This window comes from Perognathus longimembris, chromosome 15 (genome assembly GCF_023159225.1).
Source record: "Perognathus longimembris pacificus isolate PPM17 chromosome 15, ASM2315922v1, whole genome shotgun sequence".
NCBI classification, from domain to species: Eukaryota; Metazoa; Chordata; class Mammalia; order Rodentia; family Heteromyidae; genus Perognathus; species Perognathus longimembris.
Window position 1 is genome coordinate 29,308,856 of NC_063175.1, and position 11,071 is coordinate 29,319,926.

The 11,071-nt window shown below is 42.7% G+C and overlaps 1 protein-coding gene across 4 annotated transcripts in view; it reads right to left on the bottom strand.

Moving 5' to 3' along the window:
* Nol4 (nucleolar protein 4) overlaps positions 1-5,686 on the bottom strand; it is a 264,138-nt gene extending 258,452 nt beyond the window's left edge. For all 4 annotated transcript variants that reach the window (XM_048363200.1, XM_048363199.1, XM_048363197.1 and 1 more), the window contains exon 1: positions 5,017-5,686. In XM_048363200.1, the coding sequence (XP_048219157.1) occupies positions 5,017-5,280 (264 nt within the window). In that variant the 5' untranslated portion in view covers positions 5,281-5,686. The remainder of the gene's footprint in view (positions 1-5,016) is intronic.
* Positions 5,687-11,071: the final 5,385 nt, after the last annotated feature.

Below are 11,071 nucleotides of genomic sequence, written 5' to 3' on the forward strand. Positions count from 1 at the left end.
GCAAACATAAGTGTGATTAGGAAAAAGTCTTTATGATGTTGACCTAGCGTGAAACTCATGGCAAAAGGTGTTTTTGTTAGCTCCATGAGTCCTATTCCTCATCTCTCCTCTACCCTGCTGGGTGAGTGTAAAGAGCTAATTCTTGATGAACAGAACTCTAACAGGCCTAGAATGTTTACAGAAGAAAAACACATGCATAAGCAGTCTTGCTCACCCCTATACTTGTTGTCATTACTGTTAAGACCATAAAGAGACAATGCAAAGTCACAAGTTACTTTTTTGGGAAACAAGTCTTGACTGTCTTCATACAGCAAAGGAATCTAATGTGCTCCTTATCTTTGAAAAGTTATTGTTACAAGTCTCTTGCCCCATGGTACTTACGAAAATGGTAAAAATGTATGTAGGCACTGTACAAGGAACCTGCCATAGACACCTAATTCCTCACAACTTAGCAAGGAACCACTCAAGGCAGCTAGTAAGTTACATTGCTGGCATCCATTTCTGTGTTATAGTATATTTTTATTTTTTAATTTTTGCCAGTACTTGGGCTTGAACTCTGGGCCTGAGCACTGTCCCCAACCTTTTATACTCAAGGCCAGTGCTCTACCACTTGAGCCACAGCTCCACTTCTAGCTTTTGGTGTTTAATTGGAGGTAAGAGTCTCACAGACTTTCCTGCACATAGTGGCTCAAACGATGATCTCAGCCTCCTGAGTAGCTAAGATTACAAGTGCACATCACCAGCATCCAGTTCACGTTATATGTAGTATCTTTGACAGTACTTAAAAAAGAGAGAGAGAGAAAAATGTGTTGATTATCAGGAGCAAAGCCCTCAATGAAGCTACAGAAGATTAGTAAAAATGAGCTTCTATCTCAATGAACACTATTAGGCCCTGTATCATAGATGCAAAGCATCATAATAGATTATGGCTAAGTCCTTCATCTTTTTTTTCTAGAGAAAATTCCATATTCAGGTCTAGTATGTAGCGTATGATACCCAGCATGAAGTTATAAGTGGTGAAAATGTTATACATATGTTATGTGCTATTATTTCCTTCTCTCTGGCTGACATAAAGGATTTATAACCCAAACCACAGTCACAGAACTAACAAAATGGTAGGAGTTTCTGAATCAGCCCATGAATATTCATTTTAATCACTGTACTGTAATTATTTAGTAGTATGTACAAGCAGAATAACATGAACTCTAAAGCTACAAATTGCTAAATTGAATAAGTCATCATTTTTAAAGAAACAACTAAAAATAATGCATATTGCTTTCTGGATAAAAATTTATTGTATGTTCTATAATGAAACAGATATAGGGAAATACATAAAAGGCAAGTGTTAGAACTTAATGTCATTTCTACAAATAGGATCAAGAAAATATTACTTATGTTATTTGACTATACAGTTGTAAAACATCACTTTGCTTACAACTAAAAGACAAAACATGAGCCTACTAAATTTCTTCTCAATGCTTTATACATTGCAAGAGATTTTCTAATGCATCAAAATGTTTTAGTGATATTACTAAAAAAAGGATTAGTAGAATCTTTGGTTATTTTTAAGTTTATAATTTTAAATATCAAATGGAATAAAATTTTGGTACTATAATGTTCTAACTAGCTGTTGCTCAAAAACAAATGCCAATCAGGATGTAAACACAAAAGCTTCTAGACAAAAACTTGAATAGAAATATCAAAGGAGTAGCATATAGCAATCCTACATATGCTCACTTAAAATTATCCCTGCTTAGAAGTTTGTTATCATCAGCATCAGTCATTTTATTTTTCAGAACCATTTAAAATATTCCTCAATTCATTCTTTACATTTCTAACATTTTTAATGACCAAAGTATAGAAATAAGAGAAAGGGGAAAAAAACACCCACAGATGGGATAGGGATGTCCAACAAATTTACTATGTACAGGCAAGTGCAGATCCCACTCCAAACCTAAAACAGGGTAGTGTTGCTTGGAGACCAAGCAGCATGTTCCTGGCTACAGGGCAATCTAAACATCAGTGAGAGAAAGAGAGGTCACCTCAGCATCAGAAATGGCCAGGACAAATATTAAAGGGCATATTTATCTTTTTTCAGTTGTCAACAATTTTTATTCTAAGTCAGTTGTCACATGCTGGATTTTATGGCCAGTCAAGCTTAGTAAAGAGAGGAAAGAGTTTGAAAAGCACATCTAATGGGAACAGGAGAGGTAGAATGAAAGCTGCTTTAACCAGAAGACTGAAAACTGGTCATGCGGTAATTAAGTATATGTAATATGTCTACTTGGCTCTTGTATAACCTCCCATTTGCTATCTGTCTCTCTTTCTTTCATTAAACTAAAGTAGTTAATTAGCCTAGGCCTGTCCTCTCCCCTTTCCCTTTCCCTTTTCACAGTAGTAATGATGTCTAATTATCAGTAGCAGTGGATTAAGACAACATCAGGAGCGAAGCATCCCTCACTTACAGCAAAGCCAGCCATGCACCTTGAAACCTCAAGGAGGTTAGTTAGAGCCATTCTTACTTTACTTGAAAATAACACTTAAATATAATACTTCATTTTAACCAATATATGGCTTTGAAGTAAATATATACTTTTGGTTGCCTTACTGATTTTATTCCTGCTATTATGAAAACAGATCGATGGGTTTTTAAGGGAGAAATAATTTGAGGTATGGGAAAACAGGATAAAAAATATCTGCCTTATTTGAAATGATGATTGGCTGTGTCTCAGAGAAGGTGGAGCCTATAATCCTGTTAGGAACAGTAGAGATTTTTTCAGAAAGAAGCTGGAGAACAGTTCATGTATTATAAACAAGCTTCAATGTTTCAAATCAAGATTGAAGAACAGAGTTCTTAAATACTACATGAAAATCATTACCTAAGAATATCACCTGACAGATGACATTGTCTCCCATAAATATATGAAATCTTTACTGAAAATAGGAACACATGTCACTTATTATTATTACTGGAGTTGTCACTATAATAGATGTCTTAGCAGTAGTTCTTTAACAACTCAGCATTAATTTTTTGATATGAAATATGGATATCAAAGCAGGTAAATGCTGGTTTCAATAAGTGATATTCATGCTTATCTTGGTGCCTCTAGAACCATTTTCAAATCTATGTTATTTAGAATTCTAATTGGTGTTTTCAAGAACACACATCAACACATTAATAGATGTACCCAAAACTACACAAGTATAAACTCATCTGACCCATAAACAGTAAAGCCTTCTGACAGTTAAACAGAGGGCCCTCCGATTAACATCAAAGGCAAGAGAAATAAAAACCGTACTAGCTAGAAATGCTTTCCTAAAAACATGTAAGATATTATTAAGTAACACTTCAAGTAGATATATCTTAACACTTTTATTCATTCAACTGGGATTCCAATTTACTTTCCCAAACAATAGATTATTTTATCTGGCACATTCTTAATGCTGCTCCAAATAAAAATGAATCAAAGCAATTCATTTTTTACAACAGATTTCTGGCTCATGCAAATGTAAATAAACCTCAGTTCTAACTCATGCTAATCTAGCCCCATCACTTAGTAAAGAAGACAATAATCCCATCGTTGTGTTCCACCGTGCCACTTTAAGAGAGCAGCTCTCAGAAACCTTCTAACAATAGCACATTTAAAATATAAACTTTTACTCATTTCCCCAGTTCACCTTTATTTCCATTCACTATTTGCCACAGAAATTCCAAAAGAAACGTACATCCTACAAACAAATAACTCTATTTAATTAATCTTGGGAAATCATAAACTGTTTTGGGTTTTTGGTTGTTGTTTTTTTTTTTTTTTTTTTTTTTTTTTTTTTTTTTTTTTGCAAACCTGAAAGAGTCCTCCAAATAATGCTTTGAAAAGCCGGACGTGCCCATATTTCCCGTTTAAGGTACCTCTGTGAGAGATAGCATCGCCTTCAGAGCCTCCTCTCTAACCTCCTCCAGGAATATTGCACAAGGAAACAGTTGCCAGTAGGGGAGGGGAGAAAGGAGGAAACGTTCAACAAATCCCAGAGCGAGGCAAATATACAAAGAGTATGCATAAGCTTCCCCACCCCTACTCCAGGCAAGCACACGCCTTAGCAGGAGGCAGAAAGGTCTTAAGCGTTACATTGGCTATCCTACTTGTAGCCCCCAAAGCCCATCTTCTAAAGGAGACCAAGGCTGCGGGAGGTTCCCCAACCCTAAAAGCTGCTGCCTGACGCCTGAGGGGCTGAGATTATGTGAGGCTCTCCCATCCAAGCTCTCGGGCTTGAGCTTTGTGGCCAACAGACCAGAGCCACCCCAGAACGAGAAACAAATACACACACCATTTGATCGCGCCCAAATTCATCTCTTTGTTGTTCCTCATCTAGCTGTGGCTTTATTTGTGTAAATGGCAAGTGAGGAAGGAAGGAGGTGGGGAGGGGGACCTCCAGGACCATGTCTACAATGGAAATAGTGGTGGCAACGATCTCGGGGATTGATCGACACCCGGACTGTGGGATGTCTCCCTGGCAAAGGTCTAACAATAACATCTGATAGTGTCCTGGGGGAAAGCTCCACAATCACCGCTACCGCCACACTGGGGCTTTGTGCCAATGAGGAGACACTAGAGACTACTGATCCGAGTCGTGGTGGCGGCGGGACACGCGCCAGGCACCCAGCGTAAAGACGTGGGACAATGGCCCAGCCCGAGGACGCTGGGATGGACGCTGCTCGACCCAGGAAGGAAGCTGCAGCGGCCGGGTCGCGGAAGCCAGAAGGCTGGGAGGCCCGTCCGGGCTTCGGAGGTGCGCTATTGCTTTAAAATAAAGGACCACAAAAGACTCGCTCCTTGACGGGGAAATTGCGCCTGGCTAAGGCGAGTGAGGCTGACTTGGGGAGGGGGTTGAGGAGGGTGGGGGCACAGGAGCCAACAGTGGCTCAGGGCTCCCTCCCCTCCCCCCCCCCTCGCCCCGCTTCCCTCCCTCCCCGCCAGGCTGCACTGGCAGACAAATAACAGAAGAAGGCGAGTCACTCACCGTGGTCTTGACCGGCACGTAGAGCACTTGCTTGGCGCAGCCCCCTCCCCCGCGGACCTCGTCCGGCTGGCCCAGCTGGAAGCCCTTCGATTTGACCCAGAATTTAAATTTGGCGTTATCCGTGGAGCTTGACTCGGAGCCGTTGAGGAGCTGGACGATCCGCTCGTATTTTTTACGGGTCACCGTCTTGGTCTTGCCAGAGTCCCCGTAAGTCCTAAGGCACCAGTCCTGGAACTGGCGGTACATGTCGCGCTCGTTCTCCATGTTCCCTGCGCCCGGCCGCCGGCCCGAGGCTCCCGGACCACTTCGCACCTGTTCACCCCAGGCTCATGAAAAATGCAGCCCAGGCCACGATGCGGGGACGCGCGAGGTCCCGGCCGCCACGGGGGAGCCTGCCTCGGGTGGGAGGGGTGGGGGCAGCGGGAAGGAGGGAGGAAGGTCCGGTTGGGCACCAGCAATCGATGCCCCAGTGCTAGCAAGTCGGGTTCATTCGTAATGGTAATGGATGTCTCGGATGGACGCTTTTCTTGTCCCCTTTAGTATTATTGTGTGGCCAGGACCATCCCAACAGCATCTGGCCCCCAGGAGTTGGACTGTGAATAATTAAAATCGCATTCCTTGGTTTATTAAAAATCCCAATATTGACTTGAGGTGGTCCCTCGACGCCTCGTCCCGGGCTGTGTCCGGGGCAGGGCAGGTGGAGCGCAGCGCCGCCTCCTCCTCTCCCCGCGCGCGCCCTAGCAGCTTCCCGGCGGCTGGCCCCGCGGTCCGGGAGCTGCGCCTCTCCGGAAAGCAGCTGCCCAGCCTGAGCGCCCAAGAGCGCAGAAGGGCACACGGGTCCCCCCTCCCCGCCCCCCCAGGCGGTAGCTCCTCCTGGGTCCTACTCTTCTTTGGCCTTCTCTGTGACAGGCGTTCAGGAACCAGAAAGAAAGTTCTTACCTGTCTGGTTTGCCAGCCTATCAAATGTTGTTTTACAAGAATTTTGAGAAAGCCAAGGTGTTTGGGCAATGATTTAAAAATGCCATTTCTTCCGCTGTTCTGGGCTAAATTCCAGATCTCTCCATAGATGGGTCCTAGGAGTTAAGTCCCCGAAACGTGTCAAGCATTCATAGAGATCTGGCCACAGTTCCATGGGATGGACGTAGTACCCCTCCCCGGAGATCTTCTCCTGGGGAGCCGGAGATAAACGCTGGCAAGGCCGCTGGCAGCGGGTCTCCTGGATAATGGTGGGATCCCCAGACAGGACTCCTCTGTTTTTTGCTGAAGTGGTAACAAGACATAGAAGTAAGTTTATGATCCAGATGCTTGAAACCTTCGGCATGGAATGAAAATCATTTCCCCTGGCTTGGCCACGGTGTTCAGTTCACACGGGAGCTTTCGCTTGTCTGGCTTCCCCCCTGCCACGTCATGGGCACCCCCTCCACCGTTCCGAGAGGGGCTAAATCTGAGTTCCTCAGGACGATTTTTTTCCCCAAGCAAATGAAGTCAGTGGCCTCTCCATTCAGGATCTCCTTCCATCTGCTACAAGGCTGGAAATAGGGGAGTTCCCATCCTCCTCGCGCAGTGGCGGTGGCCGCTCCTCTTTATTCTACTCTCCGCCGAGGAAGCCCGCGCCGGTCCCAGGGAGCGGCTCTGTCAGCAGCCAGGCGGCCCCGGCCAGTGCCCCGCGCCTGGCCCGCCTCGGATCCCGCCACCTACGCCACTCGTCTTGCTCCCCCCCTACCTATGAATGCCCCGAATGGGAACACGGAGTGTTTGTGCCCCCACCGCGCCGCAGCTGGTCCAGACACTTGCAAAAATGGTCAGTGGCTCCTTCTCGGCCAGGCTGTGTGTGCGTGTTTGTGTGCGTGCGTGTGTGTGCCAGGGAGCGAGAGTGTGCGGTGTGCAAGGGGGTGCGCTGTGTGTGCGCGCGTCTCCGGGCAGGTCTCGCGGCGGCTGGAGCCGGGACTGACAGCCCGGGCGGAGCGCGAGCAGCTCCACACACTAAACCTCTCGCCTCTCCCCTCACCCCCACCCCTCCTACTCCCCTCTCCTCCCACCCCCACCCCTCGGCCCCTTCCAAGCTTCCTGATTGGCCAATGGGACAAAAGTTTCTGTGGAGACGGCTGGGCGCTGACGTCACGGGCAGAATTGTCCCATTTAGGGATCCCGGGGGCAGTACGCATGCTGCGGGCTGCAGGTTAGAGGCAGGAGGAGGTAGCAGCGGGCCGGGCGGCAGCCAGGTGGCAGAAAGGAGCACACAGCATCCAGGTGGGGGGAAATGACTCCAGCAGGGTTTCCATGGAGATTTCCTCTGGGTCTAGCCTAAAAACAGCAGATCAGCTGACACCATTAGCTCAGGACCTAATTACTGCTTATTGGAGCAACAAATGAGGGAGAGGGCCAGCTGCAAAGGAAGAGTTTTATCCCCCCTCCCTCCATCTCCTCTTCTTCCCCTCTCTCCATCGCTCTTGAGTCCCTAGTGAATTCTCATTAACTTGCAAGATTCCTGCAACAACAGCTCTGCTTCTCCTGAGGCCACCCTGGCTGCTTTTATTCTTTTTATTTCTTTCCTTCTTTTGTATTAAAAAAATGGTAAAATAAATCAATGGTCCTGAGTCCTTTCCTGTTTTGTCCAATACATATTACGTCAGTAGAACTCAGAGAAGGCACTGTCAAATACGAGCCACAAGTAAATCTAATACATGTGTACTGAGAGGGGAATGTACTACTTACAATTTATTAAATCAAATATTTATTTGTGGGCCTTTCACATTTAAAACAGTACCAGGTTCTTAGTACAAGAAAAACAACAAAACAGAAAAAAAGAGAAAAACCTAGGTAGTAGAATATTTGAATCCACTCTCTAAGTGTTTCGTACATTTCATAAGAACAACTCTATAAAAGTTTCCTTGTGGTATCAAAGGTAAGGGATAGTTCCCAAGTTAGCAGAAATATGGTTTGTTGCATATTGACCAAATAGATGGGTCCCAACAGTGTCTGGGCAGATAGTTGGTTTAGGGGGTACTCATTTATTAAAGCAAAAGCCACTCACATGATTTGCTTTCTCCAATGGCTTCATAACTTACAACTACTGAATATTTTTGGTAGCCTTCCTTTCTTGACCATTCAAATTAAAATAATCTGCCTCTCCCCTAACTTCCTCTGAATGGTGTCTTGAAAACATTTTTAAACATTGATTCACAGTGGGACAAATACTAATTTGGTATATAGTGCATACATGTATTTAGCCTCCAAAAATTCATGGGAAAATGTATTTTTTAAACCTGGGCAAATGTATTTTGTTATACATAATACTACAGTGATATTTGTCTTTGTTTCTTCTTAGTTGTTTTATATGGTAAGATTTAGTCACAATCACTACATTTATTTTATAACCCAGCCCATAGTGATCAGCAACCTATGACTTGCAAAAGCAAAGATTCTAATCACTGAACTCTGTTATTCCTTAGGCTGTATTTCCACAAAGGTAGGTTTTGTTGTTCAAAAAGAGTCTTGATTTTAATTTTATGCTTTTGTTACTTCAGAACTGGGGCTTGAACTCTAGGCCTGGGCACTGTTCCTTAGCTTTTTCTCTCAAGTCTGGTGCTCTACTACTTGAGCCAGGCTCCACAATCTGGCTGTTTCAGTGGTAAACTGGAAATAAGACTTTCATGATTTCTCCTACTCCAGCTGAATTTGAACCAGGAAACCCAGATCTCAGCCTCTTGAGTAGCTAAGATTATAGGTATGAGTCACCAGCACCCAGCAAGTTTATACTTTTCAAGTCACTTACAAATAAGGTATTTTAGCAAAATAAGCAATGCACATAGTACATGCTAAATCAATAGACACCCTGTTGCTAAATTAAGGAAAAAAGGGAAGGAAATAAGAAAAGCATGAAGTCCCAATCCTGGACCATTCCTGTTGGTTTTTGCTGGACAGTGTTTGGATAAAGTTGGTCCTCACTTAAGGAAAGTCCACAATTCTCCACACCCATGTGTGTATTATGTGTGTATTATTTTTATGCTTGACACCCCAACATATGGAAATTAGAAGACTTTCAACATGAAAGACTAACAGAATCCAAATAAATGTGCCATTAGCCATCCCTATATTGTGCTAACTAGATTTACTATATAAGGCAAAATAAAACCCCATGAATAAGAGATTATATAATACAAAATGCATTTTTGAGGACACTACAATGGTTGAGACAATATTCAAATTGAAGCAAAAGAACAGAGCGTTCCAGAACCTCAGGGCTGATCTTCTAAAAGCCCTAAGGATCTACTTGCCTCCAGTAGAACTCGAAGTGTAGCCTGCTCTGTACTTGTAGACATTATTGGTTGAGGTGGCTGAGCCAACTCCTCTGGCATATCAAGGCCATCTCAAAGCCTAAACAATAGACAAAATATAAAATCTGTGTCAGCAGATCACTTTGGATTCAATTTCCTCCTTTTCACTTCTCTACAATTGTCTTACCAGGTCTACCCAGGGTCATATTTTGCTGCTTCTTAAGCAATGTGATTCTATTGAACAGGCTGCCTTGAATTTAACTTGGCCTTTGCTTCAGAAGGGGCTCTGCCAAGAGACAACCTTGTCAAAAATGTAGTTCTTCACTCCATGTATTAACACCAATACTTAGTCTGGGCTTGACCTGGGTCCAAAGTCCTGCCTATAGGGCAGGCAGAGAAAAATAGGAGAGAAGATTTTGATAGGCATTATTATAATGTGAATTATATTTTGATTTAAAAAATAAAAAACTGGGCAATCAAAATGAGGTTTATTATAAAAGTTATACTTCTTCAGCTTCATGGTCAACTTGCATATCATGTCTTTGTAGTATCAGACATAGATATTAATTCTCACCAGACTTGAGAGAAAAAGCTAAGGAACAGTGCCCAGGCCTAGAGTTCAAGCTCCAGTTCTGAAATAACAAAAGCATACAATTAAAATCAAGACTCTTTCTGAACAACAAAACCTAAGTTTGTGGAAATACAGCCCAAGGAATAATAGAGTTCAGTGATCAGAATCTCTGTTTTTGCAAGTCATAAGTTGCTGATCACTCTGTGCTGGGTTATAAAATAAATGTAGTGATTGTGACTAAATCTTACCATATAAAACAACTAAGAAGAAACAAAGACAAATATCACTGTAATATTATGTATAACAAAATATACTTTCCCAAGTTTAAAATATTCAGTCATAGATATTCCACAATAGATTCATCAGCTAAATATGAAAATGCATACCATATAGCATCCATATCATAAAACCAATTTTCACTGAAAATGCACCTATGAAAGTACACTTTCATTCAGAAAATAGTAAGGAAACTACTCAATAGGAGGTAGCATCAAAATGGTCAACAGATAGCACATATGGCCCCCATCTCACAAAACTCAAATGCTTCTAAGGGAAAGGACGAGAACAAGAATAAATAAATAGATCCTGAAATCTATTCTAGGAGGAAAGTTGTGGCATTGTAAGAGAACCCTTTGGCACAATAGAGAGACTTGACGAGCCCAAGGAATATCTTTGTGAGTAGGCACCATTATCATGAAATGTGAAGGGTACAAAGAAGTCAACTCTATAAAGAATGTGGAAGGGAGACTATAGGCAAAATAAATACAAAAAATCTAAATTAAAAGAATTCTTGGCCTATTTGAGAAGGCCTAGGAAACTAGAGTTTATGAGCTTGGAAGATACAGCACAAGCTGAGATCCTACTCATCTTCTGCAACTAGATCTTCTAGGGTAGAGTTATCCATGATGAAAAGTTTGTGTTTCCCAATAGGAAACTAATAGACTATTTAAGGCAGGAGTATTAGATGCACATTTTTTGTAAGTTTCATATATTTGCATACATTCATATACCTAATTTCAGGAGAAAAGTTTGAAAAGGTGAACAAAAAAATAAGAAAAGAAAAGTTGAACACAAAGAACTAGGAGGACCTCTCTGGGAAATTGCAGGAGTTATAATAGCCTTCAGAAAACAATATGGTGATGGGTTAGAGGAGTAAGGAAGGAGGCAGGTGGAGAGTAGTAAGGGATTGAAAACATGTTTTAAACAG